Source organism: Dasypus novemcinctus, chromosome 1 (genome assembly GCF_030445035.2).
Source record: "Dasypus novemcinctus isolate mDasNov1 chromosome 1, mDasNov1.1.hap2, whole genome shotgun sequence".
NCBI lineage: Eukaryota > Metazoa > Chordata > Mammalia > Cingulata > Dasypodidae > Dasypus > Dasypus novemcinctus.
This window is the reverse complement of record NC_080673.1, coordinates 136,607,715-136,628,298: the sequence shown is the minus strand read 5'-3', so window position 1 is coordinate 136,628,298 and position 20,584 is coordinate 136,607,715. Positions and strand designations below refer to the sequence as shown.

General features: G+C 34.3%; 1 protein-coding gene across 2 annotated transcripts in view; it reads right to left on the bottom strand.

The window, feature by feature from the left end:
* Positions 1-654: 654 nt before the first annotated feature.
* Positions 655-20,584, bottom strand: part of LOC101435317 (sulfotransferase 1B1) — a 36,655-nt gene continuing 16,725 nt past the window's right edge. For both annotated transcript variants that reach the window (XM_004477558.5, XM_004477561.5), the window contains 4 exons: positions 15,028-15,154; positions 14,317-14,411; positions 3,574-3,754; positions 655-894 (listed from right to left, as the gene is read on the bottom strand). In XM_004477558.5, coding sequence (XP_004477615.1) covers positions 782-894; positions 3,574-3,754; positions 14,317-14,411; positions 15,028-15,154 — 516 coding nt within the window. In that variant the 3' untranslated portion in view covers positions 655-781. The remainder of the gene's footprint in view (positions 895-3,573; positions 3,755-14,316; positions 14,412-15,027; positions 15,155-20,584) is intronic.

Genomic DNA, 20,584 nt, shown 5'->3' with positions numbered 1-20,584 from the left:
GAGCAACTAGGGAGTCCATAGCTGTTCATGCTCAAGGTGGTTTAACTAAAGTTCCCAAATGGTGACCAGGCCACGGCCATAGGAGAATTTCTGAAATTCACAGGGGCCTGTTGTGACCTGGCAGGGCTCTCCACAGGAAACCAGGTCCAGATTCAGTCCGGCCCTCAGAGCAGTGTTCCAGTTCCCAGGAAAAAAAGCCCTAGAGAGACTAATTAAAGGTCTTATCCCTTTGGAAAGTTAGAAAGGGTATAGAAGCACTTCTGAAATCTGATCCACACGACCCAAGACATGCACTGCGTATTCCACACAGAGGCCCTGCAAGAAGATGAGCTATGACTCAAGGAACAGCTTGAAACCCAGCAGACAGCAGTGCAACAAGGTGTCCTGGGCCAAGATTTCAGCAAAGATCAATCTGCGGGCACATATGAGCAGCAGATCTTGGGCCATATTAGAAGGGAGGGGAACTTAATTCTAAGCCATGTTATATAGAAGATTGAGTAGGCTGAAAATTCCCTCCCTCTTTGGTACTATTTTAGGAAAATATGGGCACAGCTTGTGAAGAGGTAATAAATGGCCCAGGCTCTGGAGAAGTTGGAAATTGAGAGCCAGAGGAATGAAAGTGGAACTGATTAATGACATTGACACACAAAAAAATAAAGTTTTAAAACCATATTTTCTCTTTTATAAATCCATTTGATTGCCCAAATCATGCCGTAACTGTCCCTGTTTCAACAAACTGCAGGTCATCTGTTCTCTTTTACAATTTTGTGATTTAGGCCCTTTAAATCTCTGTGCAGAACTGAAGTGAAGCTCCAGACATTTCCTTCTCATAAATGGCATCAAATTTCTCATTTTGGGCCACTGTGAAGTAATTCTTCCAGTCACCTGTAACCCCTAAAAATAATAAATAAAAAACATGTGAAAGAATATATTTCCATTTTGAAGGAAAAGCTAATATATATCAAAAAGAATAGGTTAAAAGACCTAAAGAAAGGCTTTTCTTGTATTTGAATACTTATTAGATGTTATGTTTATACTTTTTGTCCATTTTAGGTAAAAAGAATAACACTGAAATAAAACATTATATAACATGACTAAACCATCTTTTTAAAAGTAAAACTTTTGCAATATAAAGTTACATTTAATCACTCATACTTGAATGCTTATAAATATTTATTTGAAAGATGAATAACTTTTAATGTAATGCCCAAGTGATTAGAGTGAAAAGTTTATTTTTTATATTTTATGAAATATTAAATATAGCTTATTGAGCTATATTAATCCATGATGGTTGGATGAAGCTTCTAAACTATTTTAATGAAAAGCATTCCCACAGACACGTTTATTCCCCATTTGTTATCATACTTTTTTCTACATTCACAAGATTCAACAGCTCTATGTAATGTATGTGAGGGATTGGCATAAACATATTCAGATGTCATTAAAGACAGAGGAAAACACAGGCTATAAAAGAGAATTATATATGAAAGCATTTCACTGATACTGTATTTTTATTATAAATTACACAATATGACAAACACATTTGTTTCATGGGAATAAGAGAAGTATGAAAAATTCTTTTGATAAAATAAATCCTGGCCAAAACCAAGAGTTTTCCGTTTTGTTATATTTGGGGACAACCCTTGCTATTTTGTGACAAAATGATATTGATTTATCCAACTCAGCATCATTCAAGACTGCATGTACCTGGCTTGTTCTTCTTACTTCACTCCATTTATATGCATGTCTCTTGTACTACAGTGTGAGCTTCTTGAGCAAGATTTATGTGCCATTCATACTTGCATATTACATAGAATATGTGCTATATATTCTATATATGTATGTTCGTGAAGAACTTTATCAATAGGTGAATTATGCATGAATGGATATATGTTTAGTAAATACTTGAATAACTGAATGGATGGATGAATCTTGAACTATCTTGACTAATGCTATTTGCTACTTCTCTATGTATTACTTATGGCCAAGAAATATCCTAAATACTTACATGTTTTTTTTAACATAATCCTGCCCTAAAACTTGTGACATTGGTGTTATAATTTTCCCCATTTTTTCACTGATATAATTTGAGTTTGGAGGTTTAATTAATGTAGTCATGGTCATAGATTTGAAAGTGGAGTACTACCAGGGGACTGGATACACCCTGGATCTGTCTCTATCACCTCCAGAGATGATGAGAAGACCACTTCCATTACTAGACCAGAATGTATTATTTTCTGTTGAAATTGAAGTAGCCACAAAATCCAGATACTAAACTTGTTTTATTTCTACCTCTACATCCTAATGAGTCATCATGGAATGGCATTGATTTTCATATGACTGGGAACAAAATTCTCCTAGAAGTTACATTCAGTGATCTGGCATAATGGAAATTTGCTTTGTTATTTGATAAAGGATAGATTTTTCTTATTGTTCCACCAGAAAAACAACATATACATACACACACACATGCACACAGATGTATACATACATGCATATACACATGTAAGTGTCCTTTGCTCAACTTTATAATGTACCATTTACAAGTAAATTTTTGCCTTGCCCTCTAGCACTAGAGGCTGTTTTTGAGTAGTTCAATGCCAAGTCTTTTGGGGATAAAAAAGAGGCATAATTTGAATACACTAGGACAGTTTACTGTTTTAATAAATTGTAGAGAAAAAGCTTTTAGAAACAAATTAATAATATAAAACTTTTCAAAATTGAAGCTTTTGATTCATATGTTCATATGCACAACAGATTCTCAGGGTTAGTTTACTTACCCAAACACTAACAGAAATTCTACTCTTCTCTCCGACTCAATAAAGACTATTGAAAATAGAGGGTGGCATTATTAAACAGGTAACTTCCCAAATTTACCTAAGTTAATAATTTGTTAAATGTATTATTTGAATTGTTAATAACATATTTTTGACACACACCATATACTTTAAAACAGATTTTGCTTAACTGGAGATAAACCTGTATTTTAATAGTGAATGTCATATTTCTCTATTGTCATCTTCCTGAGTTAAATTGGATTGTATGTTTCCTATAATGCAGATGGGTTTTTTTAGGGAACAAAATCTTCTTAAGGTGAAAAAAAAATGTCCCTACTTTTGATGGTCTTTACAAAATGGCCGGTTCCTTCTAAATGATGTGGAGGATTTAAAGGAGCTGGTTCTGTATCAAGTGGCATTATTTATCACTGCAGAGGAGCAGAAGGCCCATGCCATTTCAGACAAAGCTTTAAGAGAGTAGGAATGGCAAATTTGGAATGGTTCACGTTAGAATTGCCAAAACCACTTTCTCAGAAAAGTAGTAAAAAGAAGACGAAAAATATTTCTTAAACACTTAAGGCACTCTGTCAACAGCTGTACATGCATTATTTCATGTAATAATTTGTAATCTAATTCAGCAACTTGTCTAAGGTATTTTTTGTGTCCTTATTTTACAGAAGAAGAAATTGATGCTATACAGGTTAAAAGACTTGGTGGAGACTATCCAGCTATCCTTACTTCCTGGCAATTTGTAAGAAAGTAAAGAGAGAAATTAAACTCAGAAAAGTAAGCACACCTTTGCGCATAAAAGGGGATTTGCTGTGATCCATCACTGAAGTTGGTACGTGTGTATAATTCACCAGAGGGTTTTCCTTCATCATTTCAAATGAGGTGTAATGGATAATCCTATCCAAAATCTCATCATTCAGATTCTTCTCTAGAAATTTAACAATCTTCTTGATTTCCTGCTTTGGATTCTATCAGTGGTTAAAAAGATATAATGAAGAAAATGGTAAACAAAAAAATCATTAATACAATGTAAAAATTATAAAACATTTAAATCTCTTTTCTTAAATGTTGAATCTGAATATTGAGGGAAGACCGTACCATATTTGACTACATCTACTCATAAGAACTTTTAAAATTAGTAATAAAAATTAAAGTAAATAATTTGTTTACCCAAAACAAAGTAGAAATATCTTGTTTATTCCAACTTTCACATTTTTAGTTCATATTCAATGCACAATTAGAACAATTCATTGCCAAATATTAACAATATTTAGAGGAAAAATTTTTCACAGTAATTTTAAACTCAATTTGGAATCAGATTTGAATTATGAATATTTCATAGACCAGGCATCTTTTTATTCTCCCTGCTTTCATTTCTCTGTTCTTAGTCAAAAATTCTTTCTTTCTTGTTTGTTTATGACAGTATTTTGAAAGAAAGTAAATAAACTCATGGACAATTTCATGTAACTTTTTTGAAGAATAAAAACTGTTTTGACATTGCTGGACACAAACAATTAAAAAAAAAACACTCCAATGAAAGTGCAAAGACATCTAGGCCTAATTTACTCATTTATCATTGAAAATTCAGAAAAAGAAAAAAATCTGAAAAGGGGTTCATTTTTTAGATTCTAATAAGAAAATTTAATAATGTAATTTTTTATGAAGTAATTTTTTACATGGAAATATTTAGAAAGATTTTTGGGGAATTGACATCTAATCTGAGTTGAGAAAGAGGAGTCAGAATTTACCAGAATGTGTGATATACTGAGGTGTTGGAGAGTGAAGATCTAGTATAGGAAGTGGCAGTTAAAATACTTGGAAGTACCAGGTCTCAGTGTGGTTAAGGAAGAAAAATAGCATAGTTAAGATTGAATCATTCATACAAGTGGCAGAGACTATAAAAATGGAGACATAATTTCGGGCAAAATTGTGAACATCCTTGAAGCTCTTGCTTGAGGGTTTGGACTGTATCTGTTTTTACTGTAGGGAAGTAACAGCATTTAAGCATTTGTAAGATTAACTGTGGGTATGGGTGTATATTCATGTAAATACAATATATGTTTTAGCAAGGGAATTACTTCTAAGAGAATTTCTGGTAATATTTCATGTATCAGACTTCTGTGACAGAAGAATGAGATGGATATTTAAGGGATGGTAATGGTTAAAATGAGTTAAAGGACAGAAATCAGGATAGTGGAGAAAGAGGGCAAGGAAGGGTAAAGTGGTATTAGGAAACAGAAAGACAGAAAGAGAACAATTTTTTTTAGGGATCCAAAGTATTTAAAGATTAAGGTGGTCACTGCCAAAGTATCAAAGATGATGTTAGTCTGTAGACCAGTAGAAAATAAACCAGTGAGTGCTGGTGCCTGTTGAATATTTCTGCACTGTTTCTCTTTCAGCTTGTGGAATGAGAATTTATACAGATAACCATAAACCTGACATAAATTATTAGAATTCTTTCTGAATTTTGTTCTGGATATGTAATCTATAATTTTGGTCTATTATTGTTGCTCTTGTTATTTAAACCTCTTTATATAAAATTGTCTAAAATCTGTTATGTATGACAGGAGAAAAACATTGCCTATTCAGTATGATGTTAGTAGCTAATTTGAGTGGGATTCAGCAAATCTGGATATGATGATAAAACTGGTTGGGCTAGACTACAAATCAATGAGAAATAGTTGATTTTAATAAGAATTTGACTAACTATGAAGAAAATTTGACTGTTATGTGGGGAGCAGCATGATGTCTGCCTTAGAATGTGGATACTACTCCATCTAGGAATGTATTTTCCAGCCCTATGGAGAAAAGAGGCTATAATCAAAATCTGCAATTGCCGTTTTCATAAGGCAAGTAAGTATTTTGCTGGTGTCCAGGAAAAAAAAAAGCTTAAAGAGAGGAGTGGCCATTTCCTCTTATGAAGAATTTGCAACATAACTCTAGTTAACCAGATACTCAAGGAACATCACCACTTTGTTAATGTGATTTCACAAAATTACTAGGTTTTGCAGCTGTGTAGTGCCAGGAGATTGATATTGTTTTTAAGAAAGCACTTAGTAGAGGAGCTGTAGAGGAGCAATGGTAAGTTTTATACTACAGAATTTCTGCGGGCTGCAAATAACTGTGATGGAGGACAGTAATCTGGGCAGAGCAAAACTCAGAGAACAAATTTTTATAAGGTGTGAGGAAAACCATTGGCATTTGTCAGAAATACTTGGAGCAAGGGTAATTTACATGGGGCACAATTTCTGTATTATGTGAAATGAAATTGATGTCACTAAAATTTTGGTTATTATCACTCACTTATTCATTCAAACAATTAATGATTCTTGCAATAAATCACTATTAAAGCCCTATTTATGTAGTAGGTGTTGTATTAGGTATTAGGAATGAATCTACAAGGATGATGGAAATGGTAGTTTCAATTATGGTTGAAAGTCTAAGAAGTATCCACATTTATATGCCCATGCATTTAAGACTGGGAGAACTTGGTGTCCACATATTTTCCCAGTTTTGTTTTTTTTTTTTTTGCTGATCTGCAAATCCCCAAAGCAGTTCCCCCAGATACCTGTTTGCACTTCTTCTATTGTTTTTGTTAAAGTTGAGACTTGCCTAATTATTCTAATGTCATCGTCCCAGAAGTCCATTAACGTTTATTTTTAATTTTAATTTTATGGCATAAAAAATGATACAATTGGTGTGCCTCAATTTAAACAAATAGCCCCAAAATAGTGATTTGAAACATTGTGGCAGTAATGAATTAATATTAGCTCATACAGCTAACTAAATGAATGATTGTATGCCCCTAACCTAAGAGAGAAGCAGTTTGAAAGTTAAGGAGGGAACACAATTCAACTATATTATAAATAAGATGTGTATCAATTGGATGAAGGAAACAGAAGAGGAAGCCAATGAGAACAACTTACTTTCACACTTTGAAAAGCTGAATGGAACAAATATCATTAATTAAGACAAATTAAAAGAAGAAATACATCACATTGAAGTGAGAAAAGCAAAATGTTTAGTTTTGAACACGTCAAATTTGATAGTTTAAGCCTGAATTTGAACTACATGGTAGAAGTCAATATGTCAAAGTATAGATTTAGGGGATATTAGTGTATAGGTGGTTGTGGAAACAGTAAACAAGGAAGTGATCACCCAAATGTAGCAAACAATTTAAAAAAATGACTAAAGGATGGATACAGAGTCCCAGGAGAACCATGAGAGTATGACACTCTGGTAAATAATGTAAGAGAAAATTCCAAAAAGAAACAGTGGCCAAAATACAACAGGGCAGTTAAGGGAGATGAGGAATAAAATTGGCATTGATTTAACAAATAGGAAGGCGTTGATGACCTTAGCAAGATTTAAGCAAGTAGACCTAGATACTGGGCACACCGATTATATCATTTTTTATGTCATAAAATTAAAATTAAAAATAAATGCTAATGGACTTCTGGGAAGATGATATTAGAATAATTAGACAAGTCTCAACTTTAACAAAAACAATAGAAGAAGTCCAAACAACTATCTGAGGAAGCTGCTTTGGGGATTTGCAGATCAGGAGAGTACCGCACATCCTTAAGGAGGGCAAGAGACAGAGAGATGAAAAAAGCAAAATGAAAACCATGAGTTACTGTCCCTATGGCTAGCAACAACACCTATCCCCCACCCTCAAGGTGAACAGCCTGGATAAAACCTGTTGCTCACTGCAGCCAAATGACAGGTAACAAAGATCTTCTTCACTGGGAAGAAAGAGGGTATAGCTGAGAGCAGAGTGGTTTCTCTTCAGTGACTTTGGCCAGCAGAGCCCACTCTGAGTCTCAGTTCTGGTCAGACCAGAATCATAGGTAAATAGAGGTTAAAAAAACACCTTTGTGGAAACATTTACTGCCAGGCATGATCTGCTGGCCAGCTGGGAAACTGCAGGGAGAAAAACACTTTTGAGTCCATTGTTATAGAACCATTGGATAGGTTCTGCAACTATTAGTGAGTCCTGGACCTATTTTGATAACTTAAGCTTGGCAATGTAAAGACATGAAGCAAAATCAAAGAAAAGCCATAAAACAAAACCACTAGGCAAGACAGAGAAAATGACTATTAGAGTAAATTCACCAACATGTTCAGATGCCTAGATTTGGCAAAAATTTACAAGTCTTGCTTAGAAACAGGAAAAGATGGCCCAGCCAAAAGAGCAAACAAAAAATCCTGATGAGACAAAGGATTTAAGACAACTAATCAATGAAAATCACACAATTGCCTGAATCAAATCAAGAAGCTGAAAGAAAATATGACTAAAGAGATAAAGGATATTAAGAAGGCACTTGTGAGCATAAAGAAAAATTGGAAAGCCTGCTAAAAAAATTGACAGAACTTATGGAATGAAAGTCACAATGGAGTCACAAATACATTAGAGGCATATAAAAGCAGATTTGAATTGATGGGAGAGAGAATTAGTGAACTGGAGGACTGAGCATCTGAACTTGAGAAGACAGGATAAAAGAATGAAAAAATGGAGCCATGTGTCAGAGAACTGAATGACAGTGTGAAATGTACAAGCATATGGGTTTTTGGTGTCTCAGAAGGAGATGAGAAGAGAAAAGGGGCAGAAAGAATATTTGAGGAAATAATAACTGAAAACTACCTAAGCCTTATGAAAGATATAAATATCAATATCCAAGAAGAACAACACAGCACAAAATTAATAAATCTGAATCGAACTACCTGGGATACCTACTATTCAGAATTACAAATACCAGAGATAAGGAGAGGATTCTGAAAACAGCAAGAGAAATGTAATGCATAACATGCAAAAGAAACTCAATAAGACTAATTGTTATGCTCTCATCAGAAACTATGGAAATGAGAAGAAAGTGGTATGATTTATTTAACATGCTGAAAGAGAAAAATGTCCAGCCAATAATTCTGGACCCTACAAAACTGTCCTTCCAAAATGAGAGTGAATTTAAAGTCTTCACAGACAAACAAAAACTGAGAGAATATGTTAACAAAAAGACCAGATTTACAAAAAATAATAAAAAGAGTACTACAGCCTAAAAGGAAATGACAAGGGTGAGAGACTTAAAGAAGAGTGTAAAAATGAACATTATTAGTAAAGGTAAATAGAGTAAAGAGACAGATAAAAATAAGATGTTACATATGAAAACCAAAGGATAAAGTGGTTAAAGTAATGTTTTTACAGTAATAACAAACATTAAAAGATTTAACTCCCCAATAAAAATATATAGACTGACAGAATGGATGAAAAAAAAAAAAAGAGTCATCTATATACTGTCTACAAGAGACTAACCTCAGATGTAAGGACACAATCAGGTTGAAAGTGAAAAGTTAAATAAGATATTCCACACAAATTATAACCAGAAAAAAACATGAAGTAGTGATATTAATATCAGACAAAATACATTTTAAATGCAAAACTCTTACAACTGATGAAGAAGTTCATTGTATATTAATAAAAGGGGTAATTCACTGAGAAGAAATAACTAAAATAAATATGAGTACACCTACCCGGGGAGCCCCAAGATATATGAGACACACTGGCAAAATTGGAGGATGAAAGAGATGTCTCTAAAATAATAGTTGCAGGCTTCAACTCACCATTCTTAGCATTGTATAGAACATCTGGACAGTGGGTAAATAAGGATACAGAGAGTTTGAATAATATGATAAGTGAACTAGATCTAACAGGTATTTATAGATTGTTATACCCCAAAACAACAGGATATGCATACTTTTCAAGTGCTAATGGATCTTTCTCCAGTATATGTTGATTCACAGGACAAGTCTCAATAAATTTAAAAAGACAAATTATAAAGACAATTTCTGTAATCATAATGGAATGAAGCTGGAAATCAATAATGTACAGAAAAAGTGAAAATTCACAAATATATGGAGATCAAACAATACACTCTCAAATAATCAGTAGAGCAAATAACAAATTGTAAGAAAAATCAGGAAATAGTCAAGATGAATAAAATGGAGAATACAACATATCAAAACATATCAGTCTGAGACAGAAATTTATAGCCCTCAATGTTTACATTAAAAAAGAAGCAACTGTTGAAATTAGAGACCTAATAACATATCAGTAAGAACTAGAAAATGAGCAGCAAATTAATCCCAAACCATGCCAAAGGAAAGAAATAATAAAGATCAGAGCAGAAATAAATGAAATTGAGAACAAAGAAATGATAGAGAGAATCAACAAAATCGAAAGTTGATTCTCCTAGAAGATCAACAAAATTGACAAACCCTTAGCTGGACTGACAAAAAAAAAAAAAAGATAAAATATACAAATAAATAAAATAAAAAAAATGTGAGAGAGGACATTACCACTGGCCCTACATAAATAAGAGAAATCATAAAAGGATACTATGAACAATGACACAAATACAAACTAGACAACGTAGATGAAATGGACAAATTCCTAGAAACAAAACAATAACCTATATTGACCCTAGAAGAAATAGAAGACCTCAACACACTAAATATTAACAAAGAAATTGAAAGTCATCAAAAACCTCCCAAACTGAAAAGCCCAGGATAAGACACCTTCACAGTGAATTCTACCCATCATTAAAAGATGATCTAATACCAATCTTGCTTAAGCTCTTCCAAAAAAATTGAACAGAAAAGAACACTACCAAATTCATTCTATGAATCAACATCATCCTAATATCAAAAACAGATAAAGATTCTTTGAAAAAAGAAAGTTACAGAACAATTTCACTAATGAATATAGACATAAAAATCCTCAACAAAATACTTGCAAACTGAATCCAAAAGCACATAAAAAAATTACACACCATGATCAGATGGGTTTTATTCCAGGTACGCAACAATAAATTCAACACAAGAAAATCAATTAGTGTTACAAACCATATTAATAAATTGAAGAAGAAAAATCACATGACTCCCTTGATTGATGCATAAAAGACATCTGACAAAATACAGCATCCTTTCTTAATAAAAACTCACCAAAACACAGAAATAGAAGGAAGTTTCTCAGCATAGTAAAGTGCATATATGAAAAATCCACAGCTAACATTGTACTCAATGGTAAAAGACAGAGATTTCCTACTGAGATCTGTAACAAGACAAAGATGTCCACTGTCATTACTGTTATTCAGTATTGTGCTAGAAGTTCTAGCTAAAGCAATTAGAGAAGATAAAGACATAAAAGGCAACAAAATAGGAAAGGAAAAAGTAAAACTTTTGCTATTCACTGACAATATGATCTTAAATCTAGAAAATGTCAAAGAATCCACCAAAAATCTACTAAAACAGATGAGTTCAGCAAAAGTCAGTATCATTTCTATACACTACTGATGAACAATCTCAGGAGTAAGTCAGAAAAAAAAATCCATTTATAATAGTGAATGAAAGAATCAAATATTTAGGGATAAACTTAACCAAAGACATAAAGGACCCATATTCAGAAAACTACAAATCATTGCTAAAAGAAACCAAGGAAGACCAAAGTAAATGGAAGGATATTCCATATTCATGGATTGGAAAACTAAATATTATTAAGATGTCAATTCTACCCAATGTGATTAACAGTTCAATGCAATCTCTATAAACATTCCAGGAGTTTTGTTTTCTGTTTTTAGAAATGGAAAAGTTAATATTCAAACTTATTTGGAAGGGTAAGGGACCCTAAATAGACAAAAATACCTTAAAAAAGAAGGACCAAGCTGAAGGACTCTAAAGTCCCGATTTTAAGTCAAATTACTTAGCTATAATGGTAAAAGCAGCATGATACTGGCATAAAAAATAGACGTATTGATCAATGGAACTGAATTTAGAACTTAGAATAGACCTTCTTGTGTATGGTCAAGTTATTTTTGACAAGGCTGTCAAGTAGATCTAGCTGGACCAGAATAGTCTGTTCAAAAAATGGTGCTAGATATCCATATCCAAAAGAAAGAAAGAGGACACCTATCTCATACCCTATACAAAATTAACTCAAAATAGATTATTGTCCTAAATATAAAAGCTACAAGCATAAAACTCCTAGAAGAAAATTTAGGGAAGCATCTTCAAGAGCTGGTGGTAGGCAATAGTTTCTTAAACCTTACTCCCAAAACACAAGCAATGAAAGAAAAGTATATATAAATGGAATCTCTTCAAAATTAATACTTTTGTTCTTCAAAAGTCTTTGTCAAGAAAGCAAAAAGCCAGCCTTCTCAATGGGATAAAGTATTTGGAAACTACATATCTGAGAAGCATTTGATATCCATCTTCTATAAAGTTATACAATTCAGTAATAAAAAGACAAGTAACTTAATTTAAAAATGGGCAAAAGACTTGAATAGATATTTTTCAATAAAAATGGCTAAAAAGGACATAAAAATGTTCAACATCACAGGAAATGTAGATGAAAACTACAATGAGATAACTTTTCACACCTTACAGAGAGGCCATTATTTTTTCAAAAGCAACAGAAAAGTGTTGGAGAGGATGTGGAGAAATAGGAACACTCCTTCACTCTTGGTGGGAATGTAGATTGGTGCAGCCTCTGTGGAAGACAGTTTGTCAGTACCTCAAGAAGCTGGATATAGAATTGCCATATAATTGAGCAATCCTATTACTAGGAATATATTCAGAAGAACTGAAAGCAAGGATAAAACCTGACATTTTCACACCTGTGTTCATAGCAGCAGTATTCACAGTTGCTAAAATATGGAACCAGACCAAGTATCCATCAATCGATGAATGGATTTTAAAAATATGTTATATACATTCAATGGAATACTATTCAGCTGTAAGAACAAATGAAATCAGGATGCATATAATAGCACTAATGAAACTTGAAGACATTATGTTGACTGAAATAAGCCAGAGGAAAAAGGGCAAATTTGTATGGTCACACTTTTATGAACTAAATACAATGAATAAACTCATGAAAGTAAATCTAGAGGATAGGTTACTAGGAGATATAATGCATGTTGAGAATGGGAGCTGATGATTAATATATGTAGAATCTTTAATCAGGTCATTATAAAAGTTTGGAAACTGGAAGAGTTGATGGTAACACATTATAATGAGTATAACTAACTCTGCTGATATATAAATGTGATTGTAGCTGAAAGGGGTAGACTGGATGTAAATGTCAATTGAAAGGAAGCTAGAGAATAATCTAGGGACTGTATAATCTAGGGATGAAGTATGTGATTACAAATAATATAATTTATTGAAAATAGTTAACAGTAATATTGTAACATTTTGATAGCAAAGGCAAAGATGATATATCAATTCTAAGGGATAGCAATTCTAAGAGGTATAAGGGGGTATGGCATTTTCCTTTTGGAGTAAGAAAAACATTCTAAAATGGACTTGGGTGAAAGCACAACTCTGTGTTGAAAATGAGAGCCCCTATGTGTGTGTATACTTTCAATGGATTGTATAAGGTATGGAACCATATAACAGGGAATCTTGTGGTGGAAGATGAACTGTGGTTAACAAAACAAATATGGGAATGTTCTCTCATGAATTATAACATAAAATACTAATGAAGCTGGCTAGTAAGAAAGAGAATCAATAGATGGATCTGGACCCTGGCAAAAACTCTACATGGACATCAATAACCCCAAGATGGTTGCTGGAAGACCTCCCCCGCCCCCCCAAGATTCTGCCATTCAGAATGAGATTTTCCCCAGAAGCCAGGAGAAGCCCCAGATATTCCCCAAGGACTTTATAACTGTACCCTCCTAGGGTCTTGATGGGTGGGGTAATCAATCAGAACAGCAAACAGCTGGAACTCCTCCCCTCTCATTAGCAAAGGGGCTGAATAATTAATAGTTTAAAAAGCAAGCAGCAAGCTTTCTTGCTCTCTTGCCTTTGCCCTGTACCGGTGCCAGTCCTGGTGCCAGTCTTGCCCTGGTCCTGCCTTCTGTGCCTTGCTCTCACCATGTCCCACTGCATGGATCAATGTGCAAGTAAAACCTCGGGATTTATAATCTATAAAGGGAAATTGTAGTATGTGAGTCAGCCTACTTTTTCACTTTTCAGCCCCTTCTTCACCTGGGACCCATGATCTATTATTTTCTCCCATTTCTTTTCCCTCTTTACCTTAATAAATTACTGGCCTAACTCACCTGACATGTTCTTGGAATTCACTTCTGCAGCATAGTCATGAACTTAGACAAAATCCAGTAACACTAGTACAGGAGGTTAATAATTGGGTAGATTGGGAGGAAAATACACCAAATGTAAGATATGGGCTATAACTAGTAGCAATATTTTGATGATGCTTTCATTGTTTATAACAAATGTTTTACAAAAATGCAAGTATCAGTGGTGGCGTGATGTGTGGAAGCCCTATATGATGACATGCATGTTTGTTTGATAAGTTTATAACTTTTACTATACACTTATTGTTTGTTTATGTTCACATATGAAAGACAGTTCAAAAAAATTTTTTAACTGGAAGAAGAATGTTATTTACTTTGCCTCAGGATGTAGTAGGGAACAGGGCATTATCTGGATGTATTTCTACCATTTTTACCTGTTTCATATCTTCATAGTATAGGAAAAGTATTGGGTGTTCTTCTTTTTTCTTCCACCAGCTCTTGACATGATTAAACCAGGAGCCATAGGCCACTAAAACCAGAGACACAATCTATTTCCATAAGCATTGATCAAACTAAAGAAGTTTTCTAAATAGTAAGTTGAATTGTAAAAAACATAATTTATTAATCATGGGACTTGAGAACTTATGCTCAATTATTAAATAGATAAAATTACCCAGTTTTGAAGTACAACTATCAGATAAAAATGTAAAGTACAAAGGAAGCATTTCAGATGATAATTCATTGACTTCCAACTGATGATAATTAGCTTCACATAGAAGGTACTAATCATTTTTATGAAGTACAATATCATGTATTCATCCAAGTATTATAAATATAGCAAGAGATTTAACCAATGATTTGGGCAAGTTAAACTATGTCTACTGTGAACAGGAACTAAAAATTATATTTTAGCAACAGAAAAGGGATTTCAGAATATTTTCATTATCCCAATGATTAATACCTGGTTAATGAATTGAACATGACACTAAAACATTAAATGCATTTGATATAATTTTCTAAAAGGATTTTGAATGTATTTTGTACTGACTTGGAAAAATAAGCGAGTTGAAGGGAAAAATCACATTAGTATGGTTATCAGTATTATTTAAAAATAATCTATTAATTTCAAGCCATGGTCTACATACCATTTCCAGTCATGAATTTCTCCAGATATTCTCCCCAGGAGCCAGGAAGAGGGTGTAAATTATTCATTAATTCAAAATGGTAATATGAGACTGCAACATCCTTGGCATTTCGAGCCATATAAATCATCTGCATGGAGAAGGAGGAAGAAAATCAAATGGAAATTATTTTATTTAGTCAAAAATAATTGAGCTTTAGCAAAAAATCCACAAAGCGCTTTTTGACTTGGAAGTTGTGCAAAGTAAAAGCCATTCGAAAGAGTTCTGGCAAGGTGGCATTGACTTAGGTGTGCCCTCCCCACCTCTCTCGCAAAAAACATCTTAGACGGTGCAAAATCCTATCCTAGTGAACTGTTTTGGGAAGCCCCAGAGCAGGCTTTAGGGCATCGATCTGAAGGGAACTGGACAAAGAGATAAAGAGCCCAAGGGAAAACGTGAGTTTCTTGCCTCAAAAGGCTAGAAACGGTGGTGGGTGGCTAAGCCCCACCCTCAAGGCAAAAGCTGCCAGGAATCCCTTGACTCCTACCAGCCACCCAGCGAGAGAGAGCATTCTCCGTAGGAAAAGGGTTCTGGAGAAGTGTGGAGAGAGGTTCCCTATCTGTGGGTTTTACTTGCCTGGGCCCCCTTTGAACTTCAGGGAGCATACCAGCCCGCACCAAGTGGCCCCAGGAAGAGGGAAGAGGGGAATCTGCTCAGGCAGCCTGATGTATCCATCCACCCTGGGAGAGAGGAGCTTGGGTGGGAGAGGGCAGAGACAGGCAGTTGATTATTACAGAGCACAAAACTATCAAAATTCCAGCCCACCTAAGGGAGGCAGGTGGTAGGAAGCAGCCATGCTTTCAAGGAACTATTTAGGGTACCCTGGGAAGAGGAGGGGCCTGGAAGAGGGCTGAGAGCAGTTTCTTTGTGGTGAGTTTGGTCACCAGGGTCCGCTTTGAATCTCTGAAGGAATCTAGATCTGACCAGAAGAGTGGAGGGGGGAATCCACTCATATATGCTACCATGACCAGCTGCCCTGGGAGAGAAAGCAATTAGAATAGAAAGGGGACGTGGACAGACAAGCACCTAATCAGCAGGAAGCTGGCCAACTGCAATTTCTAAACTGCCAGAGGGAAGGTGGGGAGACCATTTCTGAAAGGTTAACCAACTCAAGGATAAAGTTTACCTCAGTAGAGGTGTTTGCCATGAATTTACATGATCCCTGGTTTGATACCAACTCTTCTTAGAGAAGTGATCCCCTGGGTTATCAGACGTCCCCTTCATACTTCAGAACAGGGAACATATAGACATCCTTTTTGTATTAGCTTTTCTTGGATCTCTTATTTTTCTTAAAATAAAAAAGTTCTTTTTTAAAATTTAACTTAGTTTACTTGCTAAAATCCAGTTCAAAACCTGCAGAGGGCAGGCTGCAGAGTGATTGACTGAAGAACATCAGCAGCCCTAGAAGCTTCTTAGAGGCCTAAGAGGGAAGGTTGTTTTTCCATGGTCTTTGTTTGCTTGTTTGTTCTCTATTCTTTTTTCTTTTTAATCCTCTTTCTTCCCAACCCCTCTTTTTTTAAATCAGGAGCTGCTGTCTTGTTTCTTCTTTGTTGTGTTTCCCTTCCTTTGTTTCCCTTTTTTGTTGTTGTTTAACAAATTTGTCTACCTGTGCTATTTCTTCTTCTTTCATCTTTCTATCTCTTGCTTTCTGTTGTTGTTTTTACATTCCACCTCTTTTTGTTTGGTTTTCAATTTTCCTTGTCTTCATTTCTCTCTCCTTTTTTCTCTGTTTTCTTTCTTTTTTTACATTTTTTGTCTTGTCTTTTCTCTTTCCCTTTCTTCTCATCTTTCTAGACTTTTAATTCATCCTATATATTTTCCTCTATTTGGTTTCTAATCTCATTGTTTGTACTTCACTTTGTTATTCTTATTGTTCTCCACTACTTAGGAGTTAATTATTCATTTTCCTAGGTCTTATATTGTTCCTCTTCTACCTTTCACTATTATTATTACTATTATCCTTTTTCTCTTCTTGCCTCTTTCATTTTCTCTGCTCCTAATATTTTTTTCAAGGGAACATAAACAAAAGCAAGGAAATAGAATAAGAGGAACAAAGTGTCAAAGAGAAAACTTATCATGCACACAAAAACAACAAAAACCTAGATAAAAAAGATAAGCTAATCAACTAAACAAACCCATCAAGATAAACTAATGATTAGACACCAACAGTAAATTACAACCCATACTAAGAAACATGAAGAGTCCAATCCAACAAACAAACTGAAAACTAGGAGGAGATGCAGAACATGGAGCAACTAATCAGAGATGTCCAGTGGAGAAATAGATGTTACTACAATTATAGTGGGGGACTTCAATACACTATTATAACTATTAGACAGAACATCTCAACAGAGAATCAATAAATACTATGAATAATACATTAGAGAACCTGCACTTAATGGATATATACAGGGCATTATCCCCCAATACAGCAGGATATACATTCTTCTTGGATCATTCTCCAGGATAGACCACATGCTAGACCACAGAAAAACACTTGATTAATTCAGAAAGATTGAAATTATACAAAGTAATTTCTCTGACCACAGTGGAATGAAGCTGGAAACCAGTAAGGGACAGAGAACCAGATTAGGCACTAAGATATGGAAACTGAGCAACACTATCTTAGATAAACTGTGGATCAAAGAGGAAATCACAAAATAAGTCAGTAACTACCTTGAAATGAAAGAATATGACAACACAACGTATCAAAATCTACAGAATGGAGCAAAAGCTACACTGACAGGAAAAGGTCATAAATGTCTATATTTTTTTTAAAAAAGAGCTAAAATCAAAATCTAACTACACATCTGGAGGAATTAGAAAAAGAAGAACAAACTAACCCCAAGGGAAGTAGAAAGAAGGTAATAACAGATCAGAGCAGAACTAAATGAAATTGAAAATAAGAAAGAACTAGAAAAAATAAAAAAAAAAACAAAGCTGGTTCTTTGAGAAGGTAAATAAAATTGGCAAACCTTAGCAAGACTAACAAAGAAAAAAAGAGAAATATAAAATAAGAAACAAGGAAGGAGATATCACCACTGACCCACAGAAATAAAGAATATCATAAGAGGATACTTTGAAAAATTATATGCCAACAAGATGGACAATTTAGGAGAAATGGACTAATTTCTTGAAGCACAAAATCAGTGTGCATTATGAAAGATGAAATTGATGAACTCAACAGACCAATCACAAGTAACAGAATTAGTAATCAAAAACCTCCCAACTAAGAAGAGCCCAGGACCAGATGGCTTAACAAATGAATTCTACCAAACATTCCAGAAATCAATAACACCAATTCTGCTTAAACTCTTCTAAAAAACAGAAGTGGAAGGAACATTGCCTAGCTCATTCTATGATGCTAACATCACCCTAATATCAAAGATGAAGACACCACAAGAAAGGAAATCTATAGACCAGTCTCTCTAATGAAGCTAGATGCTTAAAACCTCAACAAAATACTTGCTAATCACATCGAATGAATTATACACCATGACTAAGTGGGTTTCATCTCTGGTGTGCAAGGATGGTTCAACATAAGAAAATCAACATAATACACCACATAAATAGATCAAAAGAAAAAAAATCATTTGATCATTGCTATAGCTGCAGAAAAAGCATTTGACAAAATACAACACCCTTTCCTGATAAAAACACTACAAAAGATAGGAATAGAAGGAAACTTCCTCAGCACGATAAAGGGTTGATATGAAAAACCCACAGCTAAAATCATATTCAATGGAGAAATCCTAAAAGATTTCCCTTTAAGATTGGGAACAAGACAAAAATGCCCTGTTTCACCTATCCTATTTAACATTGTGTTAGAAGAACTTGCTCAAATCCTTAGAGAAGAAAAAGATACAAAAGATGTCCAAATTGGAAAGGAAGAAGTCAAAATTTCACTATTTGCAAATGACAGGATCCTGTAGATAGAAAGCCCTGAGAAATCTACAGCAAAGCTTCTAGAGCTTCTAAATTATTTCAGTAAAGTCGCATATTATAATGTCAACGTGCAAAAATCAGTAGCATTTCTGTACACCAACAATGAACAATCTGAGGAGAAAATCAAGAAAAAAAAATCACATTTACAATAGCAGCTAAAAGAATCAGATACCTAGGAATAAACTTAACTAAAGATATAAATGACTTATATGCAGAAAATGACACAACACTCTTAAAGGAAATCAAAGAAGACTTAAATAAATGGAAGAATATTTCCTGTTCATGGATAGGAAGACTAAACAGCATTAAGATGTCAACCCAAACTGATCCACAAATTTAATGTAATCCCAATAAAAATCACCATAGCGTTTTTTACTGAATTGGGAAAACTAACTATGAAATTTATATGGAAGGGCAAAAGGTCCCAAATAGCCAAAGACATATTGAAAAAGAAAAACAGAAACAGAGGAATCATGCTATCTGACTTTAAAATATACTACAAAGCTACAGTGGTCAGAACTGCATGGAATTGGCACAAGGACAGACACACTGATCAATGGAACCAATTTAAGAGTTCCTATATAGATCTTCACATAACCTGATAGTCAATAAGGCCACCAAGCCCATTCAACTGGGTGAGAATGGCTTCTTCAACAAATGGTGCCTGGAGAACTTGATATCCATATCCAGAAGAATTGGAGAGGAACACTGCCTCATACCTTATATAAAAATTAACTCGAGATGGATCAAAGATCCAAATATAAGAGCCAAGACCATGAAGACCTTGAAAGATAATGTAGGGAAGCATCTACAGGGTCTTGCAAAAGGATCTACAAGGTCTTGTGAAGTTTCATGAACTTCACACCCACAGCACAAGCAGTGAAAGGAAAAATAGATAAATGGAAACTCCTCAAAATTAAACACTTCTGCACCTCAAAGGAGTTTGTCAAGAAAGTGAAAAGGCAGGTTCTCAATGGGAGAAAATATTTGGTAACCATATATCTGATAGGGGCCTAATATCCTGCATATAAAAAGAAATCCTACATCTTGAAAATAAAAAGACGAAGAATCCATTTGAAAAATGGACAAGTGATTTGAATAGACACTTCTCCAAAGAAGAAATACAAATGGTGAAAAAGCACATGAAAACATGCTCAACATCACTAGCTATTAGGGAGATGCAAGTCAAAACTAAATGAGATATTATCTTCACCCATTAGACTGATGGCTATTTAAAAAAAATGGGACTACAAGGGTTGGATAGGATGTGGAGGAATGGGAACACTCATCCACTGCTGGTGGGAATATAGAATGGTGCAACCATTGTGAAGGACAGTATGGTGGTTTTTTAGAAAACTAACTATAGAATTGCCATATGATTCAGCAATTCTGGATATATATACCCAGAAGAATTGAAAGTATATACCCAGAAGAATTGAAAGTATATACCTAGAAGAATTGAAAGTAAGGACATGAAGAGATACATGCACACCAATGTTCATAGTGGCATTATTTGCTATTGCCAAAATTTGGAATCAACCCAAATGCCCTTCTACAGATGAATGGATAAATAAAT